Genomic DNA, 21,766 nt, shown 5'->3' with positions numbered 1-21,766 from the left:
TTCCATTTTAGCCATGCTTGCTTTCTCTCTTCTATTGCTTTGTCACAAATAGTTGTCCACCATGGATGTTTGTTCTTTCTGATCACCGGGATGGTGGTTGTCGCTGCATCTATTAATGCCTTCTGTAGTTGGGGCCAATCATTTTTGTCTTTTTTTTAGCCAGCTTGGCTGGATTGAACCTTGGAATTCGCGACTTGATGCAGTGGTTTTCTCTGCTTCTTTTAAGAGGGATGAAATTGGTTTTGATCAAAGAAAGATAGTGGTCTGAATCAATGTTTGCACTTCTCAATACTTTGACATTCAGCACTTCTTTGCTGTTGCTTCTACTGATGGCTGTGTGGTCCAATTGGAATTCCCCAAGCATTGGGTTAGGGCATCTCCAAGTCATGGTTTTCCTTCGAGCCAGTCATGGTGTTTGAAAGCTGTAGATTTGAGGACTAAGTTGTAATTTCTGCACAGGTCAATCAGCCTTTCTCCATTCCTGTTGGTCCTCTTGTGGGCTGGGTAATCTCCAGCTATGTTCTTGAATTTTCTCTCTTTGCCAATCTGGGCGTTAAAGTCCCCCTTGAAATAGTTATGTGGTGCTTTGGGATCCGTGTCTTTGTCGCTTTGAGTACCCTCCAAAAGGTTTCCACATTTTCAATATCTTTCCTGTTGGTGTCATTAGTAGGTGCATGGAAGTTAACAGCTGTGTATGCTTTGGTGAGAGTTTTAAAAGCTATAGTGGACATTCTTCCATTTGGAGATGAAAAGGAGATGATGGAGTTCATCATTTTGTTGCTGACTATGAACCTTGTCCCCAAGTGAGGCACATTCTTCATGACTCTTTCACCGGCTTGCCTTTGTAGATCCGATAACCTTGCGATTCTATCACTTCTTGATCGAGGAATCAGGTCTCTTGTACAGCTGTTATCAGGATGTTGTGTTCGGTTAAAACATCTAGTGTATGTTTTAATTTTCTTGCCTCTAGGAGGGAGTTGATGTTGATGGTCTAAAATATAATATTCTTCCTCTCTTTTCTAGCCTATATCAATCCACTGCTGGATGTAGACCTCTTCCATATGCTTCCATCGTCTTCGGTCTTGAGCCACTTCGAGCCAGCGTGTTCCGGCCAACAGCTTTGTCATCGAGCCATCTCTTCTGGGGTCTTCCAATGCCTCTCTTGTGTTTCCATGGTCTCCAGTGAACAATCCTAGAGGTCCACCTGTTGTAGTCTTGTCGAGCTGTGTGTCCTACCCATTGCCATTTTAGTCTTGCTACTCTCTTCAGGGTGTCTGTTACATTCGTTCTTTTTCTGATGTCCTCTGAACGGATCTTATCCCTAAGGCTGATCCCTAGCATCTGTCGCTCCATGGCTTGTGTTCGCTGAAGCTTGTGAGCACTTGGCTTAGTCAGTCATAGTTTCCAGACCGTAAATAGTAACTGGCAACACGCACATATTATAAACCTTGGTCTTCAGGTTAATATTAGAACATCCTTGTTGGTCAGGATGAATCTTAGTTTTCGGAATGCTATCCAACTCGTACCTGTTCTGCGAGGAATTTCTGCACGTTGGTCGTCTTTTCCAGGTTTTATCTTGTATCCAAGAATGATGTACTCATCAACAGCTTCTATATATTCGTTTCCCATGTTAAGAGGTTGACTGTCTGGGCTTAGTATTTTCGTTTTACCAATATTCATTTCCAAACCAATCTTAGCAGAGGCAGTTTTTAATTCTTGGATCATGTTTTCTAGCTCATCTAGATTTTCACTTATGAGCACAATGTCATTGGCAAAACGCAGGTGATTCAAATATAACCTGTTAATTTTTATTCCTTTATTATCCCAATGAAGGGTTTTGAATACATCTTCCAAGGCAAGGGTAAACAGCTTTGGAGAGATAATTTCACCTTGGCAAACTCCTTTGCCAACTGGTATTTTATTGGTGATGAAGTTTTCATCCACTCTGACTACCATTGTTGCTTGATCATAAATGTTTTCGAGGAGGTTTATATACTTTTGAGTTTATCATGGCAGTTTGAAGTGCCTTCATGATTGCCCAAATCTCCACCGAATCAAAAGCTTTTTTATAATCAATGAAGGCCAGATGAATCTTGATGTTGTACTCAGTGGTTTTTTTTTTTTTTTTCAATAAGACGACTAATAGTCTGGATGTGTTCAACAGTTGAGAAACCTTTACATAATCCTGCTTGCTCGACAGGTTGATAACAATCCAGTTCTCTTGTGAGGCGGTTGGTTACAACTTTAGTCAGGAGCTTGTAAAGGTGCGTTAACAAACTCACAGAATGATAGTTCTCTAAATTTTTCTTATCACCTTTCATGAAGAGTAGTATCACTTCAGCATTTTTCCAACTTTTTGGTATTCTTCCAGAGTGAATACACTTGTTGAGAAGTATTCTCACAGTTTCTAGCAGATCTCTTCCACCTAATTTCTGCATTTCATTTGTTATTTTATCCTCCCCAGAAGATTTTCTTTTCCTTAGTTGTTTAAGTGCATTTTTAATCTCAGCCATGGTTACTTCCGGTGTTATTTCATGTGTATAATTCTGGACTAGTTGTTCATCACTGGGTTGTTTGTTAATGGTTGATGTATACAGCTTGTAGTAGAAATCTGTAATAACTTCAGTAATGTTTTGTCTATCTGATCTATTTCTTCATTTTGGTTCTTAATTTTTGTTATTTGTGGTCTTCCTGTAGACATGTTGTTCTTTAAAATCTTCATGTTTCTATTTTCTTCAATTGTCTGCATGATCATGTTGTTATTAAATTTCCTTAGACCTTTTCTTATTTCCTTGCAAATGATCTTGTTAAGTTTTTGATATGCTGCTGTATCCCTGTCCGTTGTCTCCATGTCCTTAATGAGCTATATGGTATTAAGTGAAAGTTGGCTCCTCTTATTAGTTTTCTTCAATGGTATCTTCTTTGCTGCATTTTGATTACTGACTGTAATTTTCTCATTGAATTCATTCACGTCCAAGTATTTAAAATCTTCTATTGGGTTAAGTATTTTGGTAAGAGCTTGTTGAAATGATGATTGATGTTTTTCTAAGTCCTCTACTCTTGGAAAAGTGTGCCCCCTTGTAATTTTGGACCATTCAAGTTTGAGGTCAAATGTGAAGTCGCTCGAACTAGCCTGTGGTCACTTCCTGTATCAAATCTGTTTAGAACAGTAACATCTGTACAATATTTCTTCTTGTTGGTCAGGATAAAATCTATCTCATTCTTGGTTTGTCCATCAGGGCTCTTCCATGTCCATTTTCGTTGGATGGGTTTTTAAAAGAAAGTATTCATGCAATAGAGATTTTTGGCTGTGAGATATTCTAGCAGTCTTTCACCTCTTTCGTTTTGATTGCCTAGTCCATATGTACCGATGTTTTTTGGGTCTCCGATCTTCTTTTGACCCACTTTCACATTGAAGTCTCCAATTATGATACAGAGTTGTCTTTTCTGAATTTTTTGCTTGGGTGATATCCTCATACAGTTGTTCCACTTCCTCTTGGAGCAAAGACGTGTATGATTTGTATGGAGAATTTACTATTCAATCTGAGGATTATATATATCACTCTGAGAGATACACAAATCATCTTGTGTATGAGTTCCTTATATTTTTATTGACAAGAATAGCAACCCCATATGTAGAAGAATCCCCGTTATTACGTAAGATAAAATGAAATGGCGTATGGCTTTTATTGCCGGGAGTGTCCGAGGACAAGTTCGGCTCGCCAGGTGCAGGTCTTTTGATTTGAGTCCCTTAGGCGATCTGCGCGTCGTGATGAGGATGAAATGATGATGAAGACGACACATACACCCAGCCGCCATGCCAGCAAAATTAACCAATGATGGTTAAAATTCCCCGACCCTGCCGGGAATCAAACCCGGGACCCCTATGACCAAAGGTCAGCACATTAACCATTTAGCCATGGAGCCGGACTTTACGTAAGATGACATGACCTGATGGAAGGGTCTCAGCTTTTTCTCCTTGAAGAAGAGTCTCACAATTATCCCATTTTATGTCATGCTGTTCTTGTTCTAGTCTTTCCACGTCTTCAGCTAGTCTCATAGTTCTTATGTTGTATGTGGCTATTCTTACTTTTTCAGCCGTTCTTTTCGAATTTTTGCCTTCCCCAGAATCCTTGAGGCAGACTGATACATTATCAGTGTAAGATTCTTAGTCTTTCACTCTACTCATCTGGGGTAGTTTCATTTGAAAATTCGAAGTCATAGGAGTTTATGGAAGGTGTTCGGCAATAAAACGCCACGCTTGCCAGACGTGTTGGTGAACTGTGATTCAGCCGCCGCTAACATGGATAACAGACGCTGTCGGGGTACCGCCACTAACATGTGGAGCCGTCGTGCCCTTTGTGTGTTGCACTCGTGTTAATCCCCAAGTACAAGACTGCCTCTTCCACCCTCTGCACCATTGATGTCGTTGAGGTCTTCACTTGTAACCCTGTACTGGGACCCTTACCAGATACTACACACTGGGTCAGTGTGCTCTGGGACTCGCATAGGCAGGGGCGCCACTCCCTGGGTGTCTACCTGCTGCTAATATATAATGTAGTAGTTGTAGTTGTTGTTGAAGCAAGTGGCAAGATGAAGCCAGGAAAAGGCAACTGGACCTGATGATATTCCTGCAGAAAGCACTGGTACTCACATCAGTGGCTCACATGTTTCTTCAATAAGATAATTCAAGAGGGATGAATACCAGCCAGGTGTATGTCTAGTACAACAGTCCCAATTTGGAAGCAGAAGTGTGGTCTAGCTGAATGTTCCAACTATCGCCCAGTACGCTCCTGTCTCACAAATTGAAGATTTTCGGGCATATTGTTGATCAGAAAATCAGACAAATTATCCACTTCAACATCAACCAGTGTGGTTTCGTCAAAGAATTTGGTACAATAGATGCTATCTGTGCTGCTCGCTTGCTCATTGAGAAGCACCGTGAAAAAATCGAGGCACTTACACTTTGCTTTCTGTAACCTCGGAAAGGCATTTGATCGTGTGCTACTTGTCGATGTGGCATGGCCCCCACATTTCATGGTGTCCCAGAGCTGATTGATTGGGTCAATCTACTCTACCACAACCCATAGAGCCAAGTATAATCAGTGGCTGGATTATCTCCAGTTTTTTCCTGTTTCTGTTGCTGTTCATAAGGAATATGTACTCTCACCATTCCTCTTTACTAGTCATGAATACTGTTATGAGAGATATACATAAATCTGTACCTTGGACCTTGCTCTATGCTGATGATGTTCTTTTGGCCTCTGTGGATAAGACTGACCTGCAAATCCAGGCATAGATTAACCGCCTCACAAAATTTGGACTGCGGCTCAACATTAAGAAAACTGTATATGATTAAAATTAATGGCGTTGACCTTCCAAAGCCAATGTCATTTAAATAATTTGGCTCAGCAAGTACTGCAGATGGAAACCTCAATCCTGAAATATCAAACCGCATGAACAATGTATGTCTGAAGTGTTGCTCAGTGGCTGGTTTCCAATGTGAAGATGATTCCAGGCTGGCTAAAATCTAAAGTTTATTGATATGTGGTGCATCCAGTTGCCCTGTATGGTCCACTAAGGAGATGAACAGCGATTCGGCGGGATGGAAATAAAGATGCTTCGATGGACATCTGGTTTGACACTTCATGATCATGTCAGGAACAATGAAGTTTGCAAATGATAAATGTAGTAGCACCAGTCGCTGAAAAGATAAGGGAAAGCCATCTCTCCATTCTCGCTTTTCTTGTTTCCACTCGAGGAGTATCTGCCTTTATCAAGATTCTGTTCTCTGATTACTGTGATAATGTCGAGATATGCCATCTGGCTGATGAAAGATATCACTGGAATATCATGACCAATAACTTGAGCCCTCCAGCATCCCCGGATTCACACAGAAGTTGGGATATGATAAACACTCATCAAATTTTCGATTCTTTGATTTTGTCCTGTCCAAACAGATTGATTGAGCATGACATCTTGCTCTTCAGGAAGAGGAAGCAGGCTCATGGCTTAACCCTTTGGGGTCCAATTGATTTTCCGCCTGAATCCTGCACAGGTCCAATTTGACATTTGGTAAATATGGGAAGGAAGTACTCACATAAGTGCACCTTTCTGGGTCCAAATCCTGCAGCGTCCAAGAAAAAATCCACAGCTAGTGTCGGTGAACAACTCAGGGATTATATCAAATATAAACATTTTTACGTGAATTCGATTGAGAGTTTTTCAATACAATGCTTCCATTCACATCAGACAAGTTTTACGGATGTTTCAGCTTAAAATCGACCACAGAATCAGCAAGTACTTATCAGCTATATTACCATATTATTTCATATACCGGTACTAATATTAAAATCTGTAAATGATAATAATGAATTAAATATTAATAGCTATTATTTATTCAAAAATATAGAATTCTATGGATAAATTAAATCAAAGGCTCAAATATTCATCAATATGTACAGTAATATTTCTCTTGAAACCCTGGTCTAATATCGTTTTCTTCATTTTAATTATCATAGTCTTCTAAGCTTCTGATTTTATAAATAAATATCTAATTCATCTCTCATAAATCTTCGTAGATTAGATTTCTTTAAATAAAATTACACTTTGTTAACACAAATTGCTTCTCACATCTTCTAGACCTAGGTTTCTTAGCAAAGAACTGAACATTGAAGAGCTTGTTGTGTCAAAATTAAATTATTTCAATGTAATGTTCGAAATGTTTAAAAATATCTCATAATAAAAAATAAAATATTTGATTTTTAAATGGACTGAGAACGATTATTGTATAATATATATATATATATATTTATTTTTAATCTTTCATCATACACCTTTAAGTATTGTTAAGTTAGACATACACAGAATAAGATCAGTTTCAAATATGTAGCTTCCATTGGCTACCTACCATGATATATTAAAAAAAAATATAACTAATCATAAACAATTATATTCAAAATATCTTCCCTGAAAATACAAGAAATTACCTTAAATAGATTCAATAGCTTTGTTGTCAGGTTGTAATTATGTCTTATCACCTCATAAAATAAATTCCATCATTTAACTGCAAGTTGATAAGGAATACCATGAATGAAATTTCTAATTCCTCACTAGTGATAGGTTGTCATAAAGAAGACGCTAAGATCGTATATCCTATTATTGGAATTATTTTTTGATAACCAATATCTGTTGTTAACTCACAAGTTTATTACCAAGTTGCCAATTATTCCATATTTAAACATCATTACTACCATTCAATCTAACCTTGACCGGGCGAGTTGGCCGTGCGTGTAGAGGCGCGCGGCTGTGAGCTTGCATCCGGGAGATAGTAGGTTCGAATCCCACTATCGGCAGCCCTGAAAATGGTTTTCCGTGGTTTCCCATTTTCACACCAGGCAAATGCCGGGGCTGTACCTTAATTAAGGCCACGGCCGCTTCCTTCCAACTCCTAGGCCTTTCCTATCCCATCGTCGCCATAAGACCTATCTGTGTCGGTGCGACGTAAAGCCCCTAGCAAAAAAAAAAAAATCTAACCTTGACCCATATTTGCATTACTCAACCATCCATTATTTAATCTTATATGAAAATCCTTCCTCATATGTGTATATATTTATCATAAATCAATAACTACTTTCTCTTGGTACAACATTATTCTATAATCTCATATTCCCTTTCTCATATTTTCTTCATATATTTATACTGCATCACATGTCAATATTACTCACTCGATTCTACGTAACGCACATATCAATTCTTTTCATAACTACTTAAAATAACACTTTATGGATCAACAACTAATCATATGCATAGCAATACGCAACTCACTTATCCATATATCTTCACATTTAATCTATATGGCTTAAACTTCATTTCCATCAAAAATTCCAATCTTTGACATGGTTTAATGAAAATCAAGTGAAATATCGCTAACGTAACACTTCACTGACATATATTCACTCCCCTACCTTAGGAAGTACTTAAATCTTACAAAAGACTACCTATAACCTTCCTTAATAAATCACTATTGAATCACTCGCATCAAAACTAGATGTTATTAAACACTTCACAAAGATATAATGACCTATTTCTTCAGAACAATATCAATCAACAACTATCTTCAACAAAGAAATACATAAATAATCTTAAAATAAATTGTGAAACTTGTCTTAATCTGTGTCCGTCTGCTGCCGGGGATGTTGTTTCTTCTGCTACATCACTCTGCAGGCAGGTTTTCCCATGATCAACAGCTCAGTCATCTGGGAATCTCAGTAAGTGAGCTCGTCTCTGCGGGTGATGTCAGCTGGAGTCCATTCAGTCGTCAATCCCATGCTTGATTTAGCAAGCCATTACGTCGATCTCGTACGGATGCATGAAAAACACATTCAAAGATAATATTAATAGCACCTTCCTCTTAGTTGCAGAGCCTTCTTGTACTGTTATTTTGCTTTCTAATGACAAATGTGACGTCAGTATGTATGCTATATACAGATCAATATGTCTGTGGTAACTTATGATCGTCTAATTCAATGGTAGTTTATTTTAAATGCTAGCGGTTTTAATTATGTTTCATAACGAAACCTCCACTTTTCTTCGATGCAATGCCAAGGTGAATCCTATCTTTTTATACATACATACATTACATACATTATCATTATAGACTGTTACGCCTTTCAGCATTCAGTCTGCAAGCCTCTGAGAATTTACTAAACGTCGCCACAATCCTCGATTTGCAACTAGTGTTGTGGCATCATTTAGTTCTATACCTCTAATCTTTAAATCGTTAGAAACAGAGTCTAACCATCGTCGTCTTGGTCTCCCTCTACTTCTCTTACACTCCATAACAGAGTCCATTATTCTCCTAGGTAACCTATCCTCTTCCATTCACCTCACATGACCCCACCACCGAAGCCAGTTTATGCGTACAGCTTCATCCATCGAGTTCATTCCTAAATTAGCCGTTATATCCTCATTCCGCGTACCCTCCTGTCATTGTTCCCACCTGTTTGTACTAGCAATCATTCTCGCTACTTTCATGTCTGTTACTTCTAACTTATGAATAAGATATCCTGAGTCCACCCAGCTTTCGCTCCCGTAAAGCAAAGTTGGTCTGAAAACAGACCGATGTAAAGATAGTTTCGTCTGGGAGCTGACTTCCTTCTTACAGAATACTGCTGATCGCAACTGCGAGCTCACTGCATTAGCTTTACTACACCTTGATTCAATCTCGCTTACTATATTACCATCCTGGGAGAACACACAACCTAAATACTTGAAATTATCGACCTGTTCTAGCTTTGTATCACCAATCTGACATTCGATTCTGTTGAATTTCTTACCTACTGACATCAATTTAGTCTTCGAGAGGCTAATTTTCACACCATACTCATTGCACCTATTTTCAAGTTCCAAGATATTAGACTGCAGGCTTTCGGCACAGTCTGCCATTAAGACCAAGTCGTCAGCATAGGCCAGACTGCTTACTACATTTCCACCTAACTGAATCCCTCACTGCCATTTTATACCTTTCAGCAGATGATCCATGTAAACTACAAACAGCAAAGGTGAAAGATTACAGCCTTGTCTAACTCCTGTAAGTACCCTGAACCAAGAACTCATTCTACCATCAATTCTCACTGAAGCCCATTTGTCAACATAAATGCCTTTGATTTTAATAATCTACCTTTAATTCCATAGTCCCCCAGTATGGCAAACATCTTTTCCCTCGGTACCCTGTCATATGCTTTCTCTAGATCTACGAAACATAAACACAACTGCCTATTCCTCTCGTAGCATTTTTCAATTATCTGGCGCATACTGAAAATCTGATCCTGACAGCCTCTCTGTGGTCTGAAACCACACTGGTTTTCATCCAACTTCCTCTCAACGACTGATCGCACCCTCCCTTCCAGGATGCCAGTGAATACTTTGCCTGGTATACTAATCAATGAGATACCTCTACAGTTGTTGCAATCCTTCCTGTTCCCTTGCTTATAGATAGGTGCAATTACTGTTTTTGTCCAATCTGAAGGTACCTTACCAACACTCCACGCTAATTTTACTACTCTATGAAGCCATTCATCCCTGCCTTCCCACTGTACTTCACCATTCAGGTCTAATTTCATCTATTCCTGCTGCCTTATGACAATGGAGTTTATTTACTATCCTTTCCACTTCCTCAAGCATAATTTCACCAACATCCTTTTCCTCCTCCCCATGAACTTGGCTGTTTGCAACACCACCATGATGATTTCCTTTTACTTTGAGAAGATGTTCAAAATATTCCCTCCACCTCCCTGGGATCTATTATGAGTTCACCTGAATTACTCAAAACACTGTTCATTTCCTTTTTCCCTCCCTTCCTAAGATTCTTTATTACTGTCCAGAAAGGTTTCCCTGCTGCTTGACCTAGCCTTTCCAGGTTATTACCAAAATCTTCCCATGACTTTTTGGATTCAACAACTATTTGTTTCGCTCTGTTTCTTTCATCTACGTACCAATCCCTGTCTGCCTTGGCCCTTGTTTGGAGCCATTTCTGATAAGCCTTCTTTTTACGTTTACAGGCTGCTCTCACTTCATCATTCCACCAAGATGTTCGCCTTTTCCTATCTTTACACACAGTTGTTCCTAGGCATTCCCTTGCTGTTTCTATTACAGCATCCCTGTATGCCACCCATTCACTTTCTATATCCTGAACCTGCTTACTGTCTACTGTTCGAAACTTCTCACTAATCATATCCATGTACTTCTGTCTAATTTCCTCGTCCTGGAGACTTTATACCCTTATTCGTTTGCAGACAGATTTCACTTTCTCTACGCTAGGCCTAGAGATACTTAGTTCACTACAGATCAGATAGTGGTCTTTATAATCGAAAAATCCCCGGAAAACTCGTACATTCCTAACAGATTTCCTGAATTCAAAGTCTGTTAAGATATAGTCTATTATGGATCTGGTACCCCTAGCCTCCCATGTGTAGCAGTGATTAGCCTTATGCTTGAAGAATGTATTCGTAACAGCTAAACCCATACTAGCACAGAAGTCCAGCAAACGCTTCCCATTCTCATTAGCTTCCATATCTTCCCCACATTTACCAATCACCCTTTCGTATCCTTCAGTTCTATTCCCAACTCTCGCATTGAAATCGCCCATTAGCACTATTCTATCCTTGCTGTTGACCCTGACCACGATGTCACTCAATGCTTCATAAAACTTGTCAACTTCATCCTCATCTGCACCCTCACATGGTGAATACACGGACACAATTCTTGTCCTAATTCCTCCCACTGACAAATCTACCCACATCATTCGCTCTTTTACATGCCTAACAGAAACTATGTTACATGGAGTGGTATTCCTGATAAAGAGCCCTACCCCAGACTCTGCCCTTCCCTTTCTAACACCCGTCAAGTACACTTTATAATCTCCTATCTCTTCCTCATTATCTCCCCTTACCCGAATATCACTTACTCCTAGCACATCCAGATGCATCCTCTTTGCTGACTCAGCCAGTTCTACCTTTTTTCTTCCATAAGCCCCATTAATATTGATAGCTCCCCATCGAATTCCATTTCGTTCGCCAAGTTGTTTCCAAGGAGTCCCTCGTCTGTCAAATGGGAGTGGGACTCCATTATTCCCACAGGTCCGAGGCTTGCGAAAGTGTTCTGAGTTCGGTAAATTCATGAAGCAGGATGCTGCCCTATTTGCACATAGTCCAAGTGAGGATCTCTCCTCTAACGGGTTATGGACCACCGGTGAATTGTATAGTCCTAGCCGCCTGAGCACAAGGAGGGCCACGACTCAGAATATGTCCGAGATGCCCACTCCCATTCCATAGCAACTGGTATCCTGACTCTCAGGACCACTTACTAGGCCACTCAGCCGTTGCCCGTGGTTCACGAACTAGGACGCGACTACAGTAACCCACAAACATGAACCATCTTTTTATATCTTCTTCGTATTTCGTTTCGAACTTCGTAAATACGATGTGTACGGCAATAACTTCGCATAATATCATCGGATTTTACCAGCAAAATTTATATTTTGGCTTGGATATATGTTAATTTTCAACAGAATTGCTTTTCCGATCTTCCAGGTTGCTTATTTCAAATCAGTTTTCAATTGTTCTCTCTGTTGACTCCAACAATTTCCAATGGTATGTTTTATTTCGGTCACTGTCACTATGATTCCAATTGCTCGTATCGTTTGACTTGTATTTTCCTGCCGTTTAACCTATGAACTTGATTACTTTATTCATGGCAAACGATGACTTTTAAATTCCGTATTTTGGTAATCAGGGCAATGAAATGGCACATAAGTAAAAAGCTGAATTTTTACATTAATAATACGAACTGCAAATTTATTATCAGTCAAGTTAACCACATTATCAGCGCTATATTTTCAAAGTATGGTACTTCCGTGTAGTCCTGGGTTCCCTGGACAGGTCTCACAAAAAAGTCTCCTTTCTGCCTCCTTTCACTTTCCTGTCCTAACATGCAGTACAGTTCTTGTTTTTTTTTTTTCCTCACGAGTATCTATGTTGTGTAGCTTCCCGTTCAGTCACTCCGTCGGCCACGCTTACGGGCATTTTTTGTTCCTAATGTCCCCCAACAAGCCCCATAATATTTTAGTCCCTGAAAGTCGTGATTCACCTCGGGCTGATTTTCTGCCTTTTGTTGCAAGTTATATTGGTGAAAACTGTTCACAAAGCTACCTCCAACACGCAGAAGTACAATTTCCTCCACCACTTCAGGCTTTTCACTACAAAACCGTAAGATGAGCAGTAGTGATCAGCACAATCGACCCCTCCCATTTTGCCTGTGTAATCTCCAATGGCAACAGGCTTCAAAATTCTTTCTTCTCCTTGCCCATTCTGGTTGTGTCTGACTACCTCCACCATTGCTGGGTTGTACCATGTACTAAGAATTGACACAGTGCACTTGTCTTTCCACGAAAATACCATGAACTTTTCTTCCTTCCACAGAGCATGGATTTCATGCTTCTTCTGATTTAGTCTCCTTTCAGCTGAGGTGGTAGTCCCTTCTGATTCAATAGCACAGTCCCAGTTAGGTGAATTTTCCTTTTCAACAGTTCTCTTGCCAGTCCCATACTAGTATAAAATAGATCAGTAAATCTGTCACCACCTGTAAAACTATTCTACTGCCAAATGTCAAACCAGGGAAAAGTAAATTTAGCATAGTAAACGAGCCAAAGTAAGGAATTATGGACAAAACGTACCCATTCAATGCATCAGCATTAACATACAGTATATCCTAATCCCCCACTTTGTTGGTTTTTGTGGGTTATACATTTTGAAAAGGACACACCCCTTGAAGCTTACAGTAGATTCGTCAACTGACATATACTTACTTGGCCTATAAAATTCCAATAATGACTTTTCCTACACATTCTAAGACACTTCTAACTTTACTCGTTCTTGTAACCATCGTTGATGCACTTGAGGAGAGGGTGAAACATGAAAGCCCCAGAATACCTGAAGAAATCGTTTCCGAGAAAAAATGTCCTTACAGAAGGTCGATAAATAGAGCCACGAGTCTGAAAAATGTTCTTTTAGAGTTTTCTTTTTGTACGTGCCATATTCAGAACAACACCAAGAAATGCCATAATTAGGGCGATGGTAAACTCGACCCAGTCCCACCATATGAAATGTTGCTGCAACGGTATACGTTTGGTAATACTTCTCTTACATACCTGTTAGTTTCCTTACATATTTTGGAGAACTGTGAAACCGGGAACAGCAACAAAAAGAAATTCAAATGAGTTACCGGCTTCTTTCCTGTAGTAGGAGGCATGTATCCCATAGCACTGTTGTGAGAATACTTGGAAAAAACACGGTCACCTTCATAAACTTTCCATTCGTCACCCCCCTACCTCACTGCTTTCGCCACTATCTTCCACCTGAATTTCCTCCTCCTCACTCAAAATATCATTCTCAGATTCGGGAATACTAATGTCACCATCAGAATCTGTCAACAAATCATCATCAATATCGCCACTGTCACATAACTGTTCGTAAATATCATTAGACTCCATGCTGCGGTTGGTAGACACCGTGTTGATAACGAAAGTAAACACAGCAGTGACAGTGAGGAATTATCTTCAAAGAAAACACAATTCAGCTTAAAGGAATGAACAGCAGACAGCAGTAGCCATGAGAGAAATTCCAAGGCTGTATACTGCTTAAAGCTCTGCGCCATTTCTGCTCCAGCATACGAAATATATATAACCTTAAAGTTGTGTCGGACTAGGTCCGACTTAAGACCGAAACGGAAAATTAATGATTTTGGACTGAGTTCGACATTGGACCCCAAAGGGTTAAGGCTTTTCCGTCACCCAGTGTGGCACACTTGTGGATAACATGTCGTTTAAAATCACAATCGTCTTGTGTCTTGGTTGCAAAATATACCAGTCACATAAGTGCACATGTGGAGCGGAAGTTGACGTTTATGGCCACCATGCTTTAAGTTGCCCTAAAAGAGTGCTGGTTGATTTTCAAGACACTGTTCAATTAATGACATTATCAAATGAGCTTTTACATCTATCAATGTCCCTTCTGTCCTAGAACAGAGTGAAATTAGTCGCACAGACAGAAAACGCCCTGATGGTCTGATTTTAGTCCCATGGAACAAAGGCAGAGCTCTCCTGTTGGATGCCATGTGTGTTGATACTTTACTACCATCTCATTTGCCTCACACTTGCAAGGCTGCTGGTTCTGCTGCGGAATTGGCCATGCACAATAAAAGGGCGAAATACAGAGCAGTAATGGACAACTACATCTTCATGGTATTCGCAGTCGAAATGATGGGGACGTGGTCAAGAGGCTAAAAGTCTGATTTCAGACATTTGCAAACAACTATCAGCAATCGTCTAAATTTTATCCTCTTCAACAGAATTCCTGAGGCAGCGGATAGGAATTGCTATCCAGCGAGGAAATGCTGCCAGTGTTATGGGCACGTTTCCGGATAACGCTCCACTGGACATAGTCTTTTATCTCACACCTTAGACTTTCAAGTTGGAGTGAAGCATTAAAAAAAATTATACTTGAAATATTATTTTGTAATTATGTAAATGTATGTAGTTATTGTCAGTTCATATTTGAATTTGTTAAAGAATGCCGGAAAGTAACTTTCAAATGCAGTAATAAACTTCTTAACAATGTATTAAGTTATCAGAGTTTCACTGCATGGATAATTTTTATGAAGTGCTACGCAGGAGACGACTTTGATGATAATTTTAGAAAGAGATTGCAAGATTTATTGTAAAATTTCAATTTATTATTGTCTTGGTGTGTTATTTAACTTAAATGTTATTATTTTTTTTATTTTTACCTTGTAGACTACTAAACATGTTAGTAGTGATGTTCCAGGTTTGAAATCTTGAGAGTTGTTCCATTTAGGTTATCTGTAATATTATCTATATTCTATAGGATTTCTTTCTTTCTTTCTTTCTATGTGTGATACCATAAAACTAGATTGCCTCTTTTTTTGTGAGTATTTTTTTCTTAGGTACAGTGCTTTAATTTATTTCCAATAACGATTGACTTGTGTTCTCTTGTTGATACAGTTGTTATTATTATTATTTTTATTATCATCATCATCATCTCACACATTCTCTTGTTTGTTACTTTTGCCTACTTTTGATCCACTATCTAAAACATTTTCAGGTAGACTTGGAATGTGGTCATATTCACTCCCTCAAGCCATAGTGAACTGAAAGGCATACAATCTAAGGGAATTAATATTGTTGGTAATTCTAAGACCTAAAGTAAACAAAAGAAAACTATACAGGCAGCAATAAAAATGAGGATAGGACAGCCACATTCCGTAGCTATTCTAGACTTTTAACCTTCCAGCGGGCGTGCATATCTGAATCTTTCAGGCGGGCGCACAGCGGCTAAATGGCCACCCTTTCTTTTCACAAAAGCAGTACTCGATGTTTGTGCAGTGAATAATCGGAAACTGAAATTAATAACTTCATATACATTTCCACAAGGCACATAATAGACTTTAATATAAAATAGTTGATAACAACCCCTGGCATGAATATAAAATTGAAGAAAGAATTCAGTCGTCTGAAACACAATATAGCATTCAATAACTGAAGAAAATGAAAATGAGCAAACATTCTCAAAGAATAAGAAATCTAGCACTTTTAATTGCACTCTTGAACTAAACATTATATAGAAAATAACATTCCTGAACATAAAATTCAGTCTTGTCTGAGACATAGTAACTTTACATACCCATAAAACATTTTAAATGGCTAAATATTGTCTGCAAGTACCAAATTCAGTTATTTGTGCTTGTTTTAAAAAGCGAAAGACAATTCTTCAATGAAACAAACAAATAGAAATGGTGAGAAAATATTCTAGTTCAGTTTTACACGGGCGAGCTTGCCCTTTAGGACCAGGAATTTTTTAATAAAGTTCTTTGCCTTTGCTTTTGTACTCCTTTCCATGGAATTATTTGCCCGTAATGTCTCACCATCGTTCCCAAGGAAGAAACGTAGGGTGCTGTCATCACGGTCGTTCTCGCTTACATCATCAGCCCTGTCCATTTCAACTTCAGGAGTCACTGCTGTGACCATCAGTTTCGATAACTTCGGGTTCGAAATCGATATCATTAGGATCGTCCCAGACATCTTCCACTTCATTCGTTTCTTCTTCAAATTCATAAAAAATTCGGAGAATAGAATCAGGATCATTGTATCGTGCCCTGTAATGCATAATAAGACAATTACGTCATTATTATTGAAAAAACAATAGGATACAGGAGGGAATCAAACAGAACGCTAAGAACAGTTCAAAATTTGAATGTTTTTGAACATTTATGCATAAAGGACATTCCTCTCTCTCTCTCTGTCTCTCTGTCTCTCTCTCTCTCTCTCTCTCGAAATATATTTACGAACATGTTTCATTCGGGTATGAGAGAATGCGGAAACAACCGGGCGGGTGGCGGCTACCTGGCCGCCTAACTTGAACGACAATGGCACGCACCACTTACCAACTGAATAACGGGTGATCGGCACCAACTGGAAAAAGTACGAAAGCGCTTCAAGATGAGTAATTAAAGAATAACCGGGGTCCCGCCTGGCTAGTTGTCCATGAAGGGCACAATCTCGTGATGTTTTCCAAAAGGCGGCCAAATTGCTGACCACGCGCCTGCTGGAAGGTTAAACATTGAAGGTACTTCCAGGAGTAACCAAACTACCTCAGCTGGCAAGATGGTCATGGAAGATATGGCAGCCTGCCTCATTATCGAAGGCAAAAGCGTTAAGGGAGTGAATAAGTCCCTTTTCCACTTGCCTTCTCTAAAATAATGGTTTGAAAAGAATACCGGGTAATTAAAAAGTTACTTAGCCTCATATAATTCGTAGGCTCCATCTGCAAACTGAGGACATTGCCTCTTGTAAGAATGACCATTTATGTTATCAAGAAACACACATTATTGTTACAAGTAACTAATCTCATTTTGTTCTGTATTGAAGATACAATAAGTAAATTCTTTCTTGAATAAAATTACTGTGTCCACCTATTCAATACAACTATATTTTGTAGTGATTAAATTCTACATGAAATATAAACACTAGTTAGGGACATGTTTCGCCCTAGTTTTGGGCATCTTCAGCCTAATCTTAAGGTCAAGTCTTAAATCTATTGACATTGGAACTTAATACTAAACTTCAATTAATTTCAAATACTAAATACAATGGTCTTATGCTTATTACATATTTACATAGTTTACAATATGTACATTAACTAAATGCCAGAATTTGTGAACAAGGAATAATTATTTTCAATGCCTAGAAGACGTTTGAGACGTCTGGATGAAAGTTTATGCAAATGTGTACGTATTGGCTAGAGATTGATCACAGCGTGAATATGTACATTAACTAAATGCCAGAATTTGTGAACAAGGAAGCAATAAGTATTTTAATTATACAATGACTAGAAAACGTTTGCGACGTCTAGATGAAAGTTTATGCAAATATGTACGTATTGGCTAGAGATTGATCACAGCGTGAATTGGAGTATCTCCAACTGTTTGACTAGAGATTGATCACAGTGTGAATTGGGGCTTCGCAAACTTTATGGATGAACATTAGGTTGAAGGTTTTTCAAAGGTGGTTATGGTAATAATCATAAGTATATTGTTGCAAAACCTGAACCATGGTTAAATTCGATCGTGTTGGATTTGAATATTCCTTTAGAAAGAAGCATGGTTGGTCAGTAATGTTTAATAGGCTAAAGCATGGATGTTGGAAACATATTGTTGGTATTGTTCATTGGAGCTCATCCAAGCTCCAATCCAATTCGAGTAACGCCTCTCAAGCAACAACACAGACGCACAAATTGGAACTCACTCCGCCTCCCCCTCGACGCTCCAGCCCTCCGTTACCGCATCAGTACTTCACTAGGAGTAGCAAGGTTAGTCGTTCAGACGTAACCGGAACAGGCGGTTCCAGCTAACTTCCACAAAGTAAGCAAGTTCGTCCACTTTCATGCGGCAAACACTTATACTTTACAGTCATGATTAATTGGGCTCTACATTCACATTCTAAATTCCTTTTTTCTCCTATTCAGTTACAGAGATCTCATAATTCTTCCCAAGGTTGAACAATGCACCAATGGGAACGTTAATCGACAAGAATGGCACAAAATTCAAAATTTAATCAGATGAGCTCCAATGAACAATACCAACAATATGTTTCCAACATCCATGCTTTAGCCTATTAAACATTACTGACCAACCATGCTTCTTTCTAAAAGAATATTCAAATCCAACATGATCAAATTTAACCACGGTTCCAGTTTTGCAACAATATACTTATGATTATTACCATAACCACCTTTGAAAAACCTTCAACCTAATGTTCATCCATAAAGTTTGAGAAGCCCCAATTCACGCTGTGATCAATCTCTAGCCAATACGTACACATTTGCATAAACTTTCATCCAGGCGTCACAAACGTTTTCTAGTCATTGTATAATTAAAATACTTTATTGCTTCCTTGTTCACAAATTCTAGCATTTAGTTAATGTACATATTCACGCTGTGATCAATCTCTAGCCAATACGTACACATTTGCATAAACTTTCATCCAGACGTCTCAAACGTCTTCTAGGCATTGAAAATAATTATTCCTTGTTCACAAATTCTGGCATTTAGTTAATGTACATATTGTAAACTATGTAAATATGTAATAAGCATAAGACCCTTGTATTTATTATTTTGATATTAATTTAAGTTTAGTATTAAGTTCCAATGTCAATAGATTTAAGACTTGACCCTAAGATTAGTATTAGGCTGAAGATGCCCAAAACTAGAGCGAAACATGTCCCTAACTACTGTTTATATTTCATGTAGAATTTAATCACTACAAAATATAATTGTATTGAATAGGTGGACACAGTAATTTTATTCAAGAAAGAATTTACTTACACACATTATTGCCCGAGTCGTCTTGTTGGTCAGTTTCAGAACGTCTTTTATTTCAGTTAAATCTGGTCTCAGATTATCATATTGGAAATTTTTTTGTTTTTATTTGGGTATATATTTTGTGTGTGTTTTTAAAAAGTGATAATTGTACTTCTATAGGCACTGAAAGGTATGGCCGCCACATTTCGTGTAACATCGTCGCACATTGTGAGGACAGCTGCTGAACGTCGGCTGCCAAGTACAGACTCTATTCTCACTATGTTGAAGTGGGTTGAACGTCACATGAATCGGCGTGAACCTCGTCAAGAGACCGGTGGTGGAACAGCGTATCGTCGTCCCTCCAGAGGTAGCAAAAATGGAGGAAGTGTCAAAATGGAAATGTCTTACATGCCTAAGCCTACAACTCCTGAACCACCAAAGTAAGAGAATTTGAATTTTCTTGGCAAGTTCCTTCAGTCACAGTTGACTCGGATTAAATGATGCTCATCATGAGCGGAGTGTTTGAATGTACTACGAGTATGACTTAAATGGGTAATGTACAGTATGGTAACAGTAGCCAAGATGTGTAAACACTTGATTTTTACCCAAGAGATGTTGCTTTGAAATTCATGTTAACAAAGTGTGTAGTGGAGAGCATCAAATGAGATTCTCTTGAAGGTTTGTTTAGGTTCAACCTGTGGATTAAGGAATAAAAGCCTGTGCTGTGAGGACATCTGTGTAACATCCTATAATGCACAGTCTCCAAAGTGTTTGACTTGTTAGTTTTGAATCTGAGACAGTTAATTGTGCTATTGGATGGCAGGAAAGTAGTCAGAGTAATGATTTTAAATCAAAATAGCATGGTGTACATGTAATTTCAGTATTTGTTCATTGATGAATTGTTGTTGTAATTTTATTTTTCAAGAACATTCTTGGAAGAGCTTTTATGATCTGGTGCATGCCTTTTGAGAATGAGTTTCATATGTTTATCTTTTATTGGAAATGATATCTATATATCCTATTATTTTGTTATTACTTTACAAGGTATGTTAATTTTACTGGAGTAAATCTTATTTTTCTATAGTCTGTTATTTTTTATTTAATACTTGCTTGCATTTAAAGTTATTGGGCTCCTATTCAGTGGTGCAGAATTTACTTTGTATTTTATAGTTAGCTGCAACTCAGTAAGTTACATATATTTTGTCTGTTTTGTGTTGGCTGAGTTTTGAAGATTAATGAGGTTTTCAAAGTTAATTTGTATTTAACTATTGAAGCACAAATAATGATATTAAGTAGAAAATGTAAGAGTTATGTTATTCAGTATTTATACATTCACTGATATATTTTTCTAAATGTTACATATTGAACAGTACCAGAGGTACTTAGTTATTTTTTTATTTTAAGGGCATTTAAACTACTAGCTATAATTTATTGCAATATCATTACAAGACTGTAAGAAAAGCTTGTCATCTAAAATCAGAATACTACTAGCTTATGGTGGTTACTTGATTTTAGAACATAACTGATTACCTTTCTAGTGCTATTTTTATCATCCTATTTGATACCATAAGCAGCAAACTTAGTGAAGAAGTTGTTTCCTATTATGCGATCAATGACTTTGAAGGTCCAGCATAATGTTTACAAATGAGAGTGTGGTGAACTGTAGGTTGAAAATGGGGATAATATAATTCACATGCATATCTTGTCCTAATTGTGAAGACATTTTGGCTCAGTTCAAGCAAATGGTAAATGTTTTCCTTCTATTTTTGGACCATTCGTTGTGTATAAATGTAACAAACTGGTAACATGAATCTACAATATTGTTTGTTGTGAGTAAAATAAAATTGTACAGGATAAGTTCTTTGGTATTTGTGCATTAACATCAGAAGAGCAACAGACTTTTAAAAAAGCTTTAAAAACTGAAGACTTCTAACCATATTTTTCTGTTGAAATTGTCTACAAGGTTTTGCCTCTGAAAATAACTTTTTGTGGTCTATATGTGATACCTATGGGAATAGGAAATTCTACTGCTGTATGCAGATTTTTAATGTGAGAATTCACTTTCTTCCTCTATTTAAAAAAAAAAAGAAAAGAAAAGCAACATTTGATATAAAGAAAACCTAACTTATATCTAGTCTCCTATAATGTGATTCTTATTGTTAATAATCAGCCTGTTATAATAAAGTGTTCGTACATTGACTTCGGAGCATTTTGCTTCTCATATCATAGTTTGAAAATTAACTGTGTGATTTAAGACAGAAATCATCTTATAGTTGCTTTAAGATGGTTTCTTAGATGGAGAGCCCAAATTTCTGGGATGACATGGATTTAG

The 21,766-nt window shown here is 38.1% G+C and overlaps 1 protein-coding gene across 1 annotated transcript in view; it reads left to right on the top strand.

Moving 5' to 3' along the window:
- Tps1 (Trehalose-6-phosphate synthase 1) overlaps window positions 1-21,635 on the top strand; it is a 223,393-nt gene extending 201,758 nt beyond the window's left edge. The window contains exon 15 of the mRNA XM_067153704.2: window positions 19,615-21,635. Within this exon, the coding sequence (XP_067009805.1) occupies window positions 19,615-19,878 (264 nt within the window). The 3' untranslated portion in view covers window positions 19,879-21,635. The remainder of the gene's footprint in view (window positions 1-19,614) is intronic.
- Window positions 21,636-21,766: the final 131 nt, after the last annotated feature.

Source organism: Anabrus simplex, chromosome 9 (assembly GCF_040414725.1).
Source record: "Anabrus simplex isolate iqAnaSimp1 chromosome 9, ASM4041472v1, whole genome shotgun sequence".
Classification (NCBI taxonomy): domain Eukaryota; kingdom Metazoa; phylum Arthropoda; class Insecta; order Orthoptera; family Tettigoniidae; genus Anabrus; species Anabrus simplex.
Note: the sequence above shows the minus strand (reverse complement) of the source record. Positions and strands in the feature narration are given on the sequence as shown.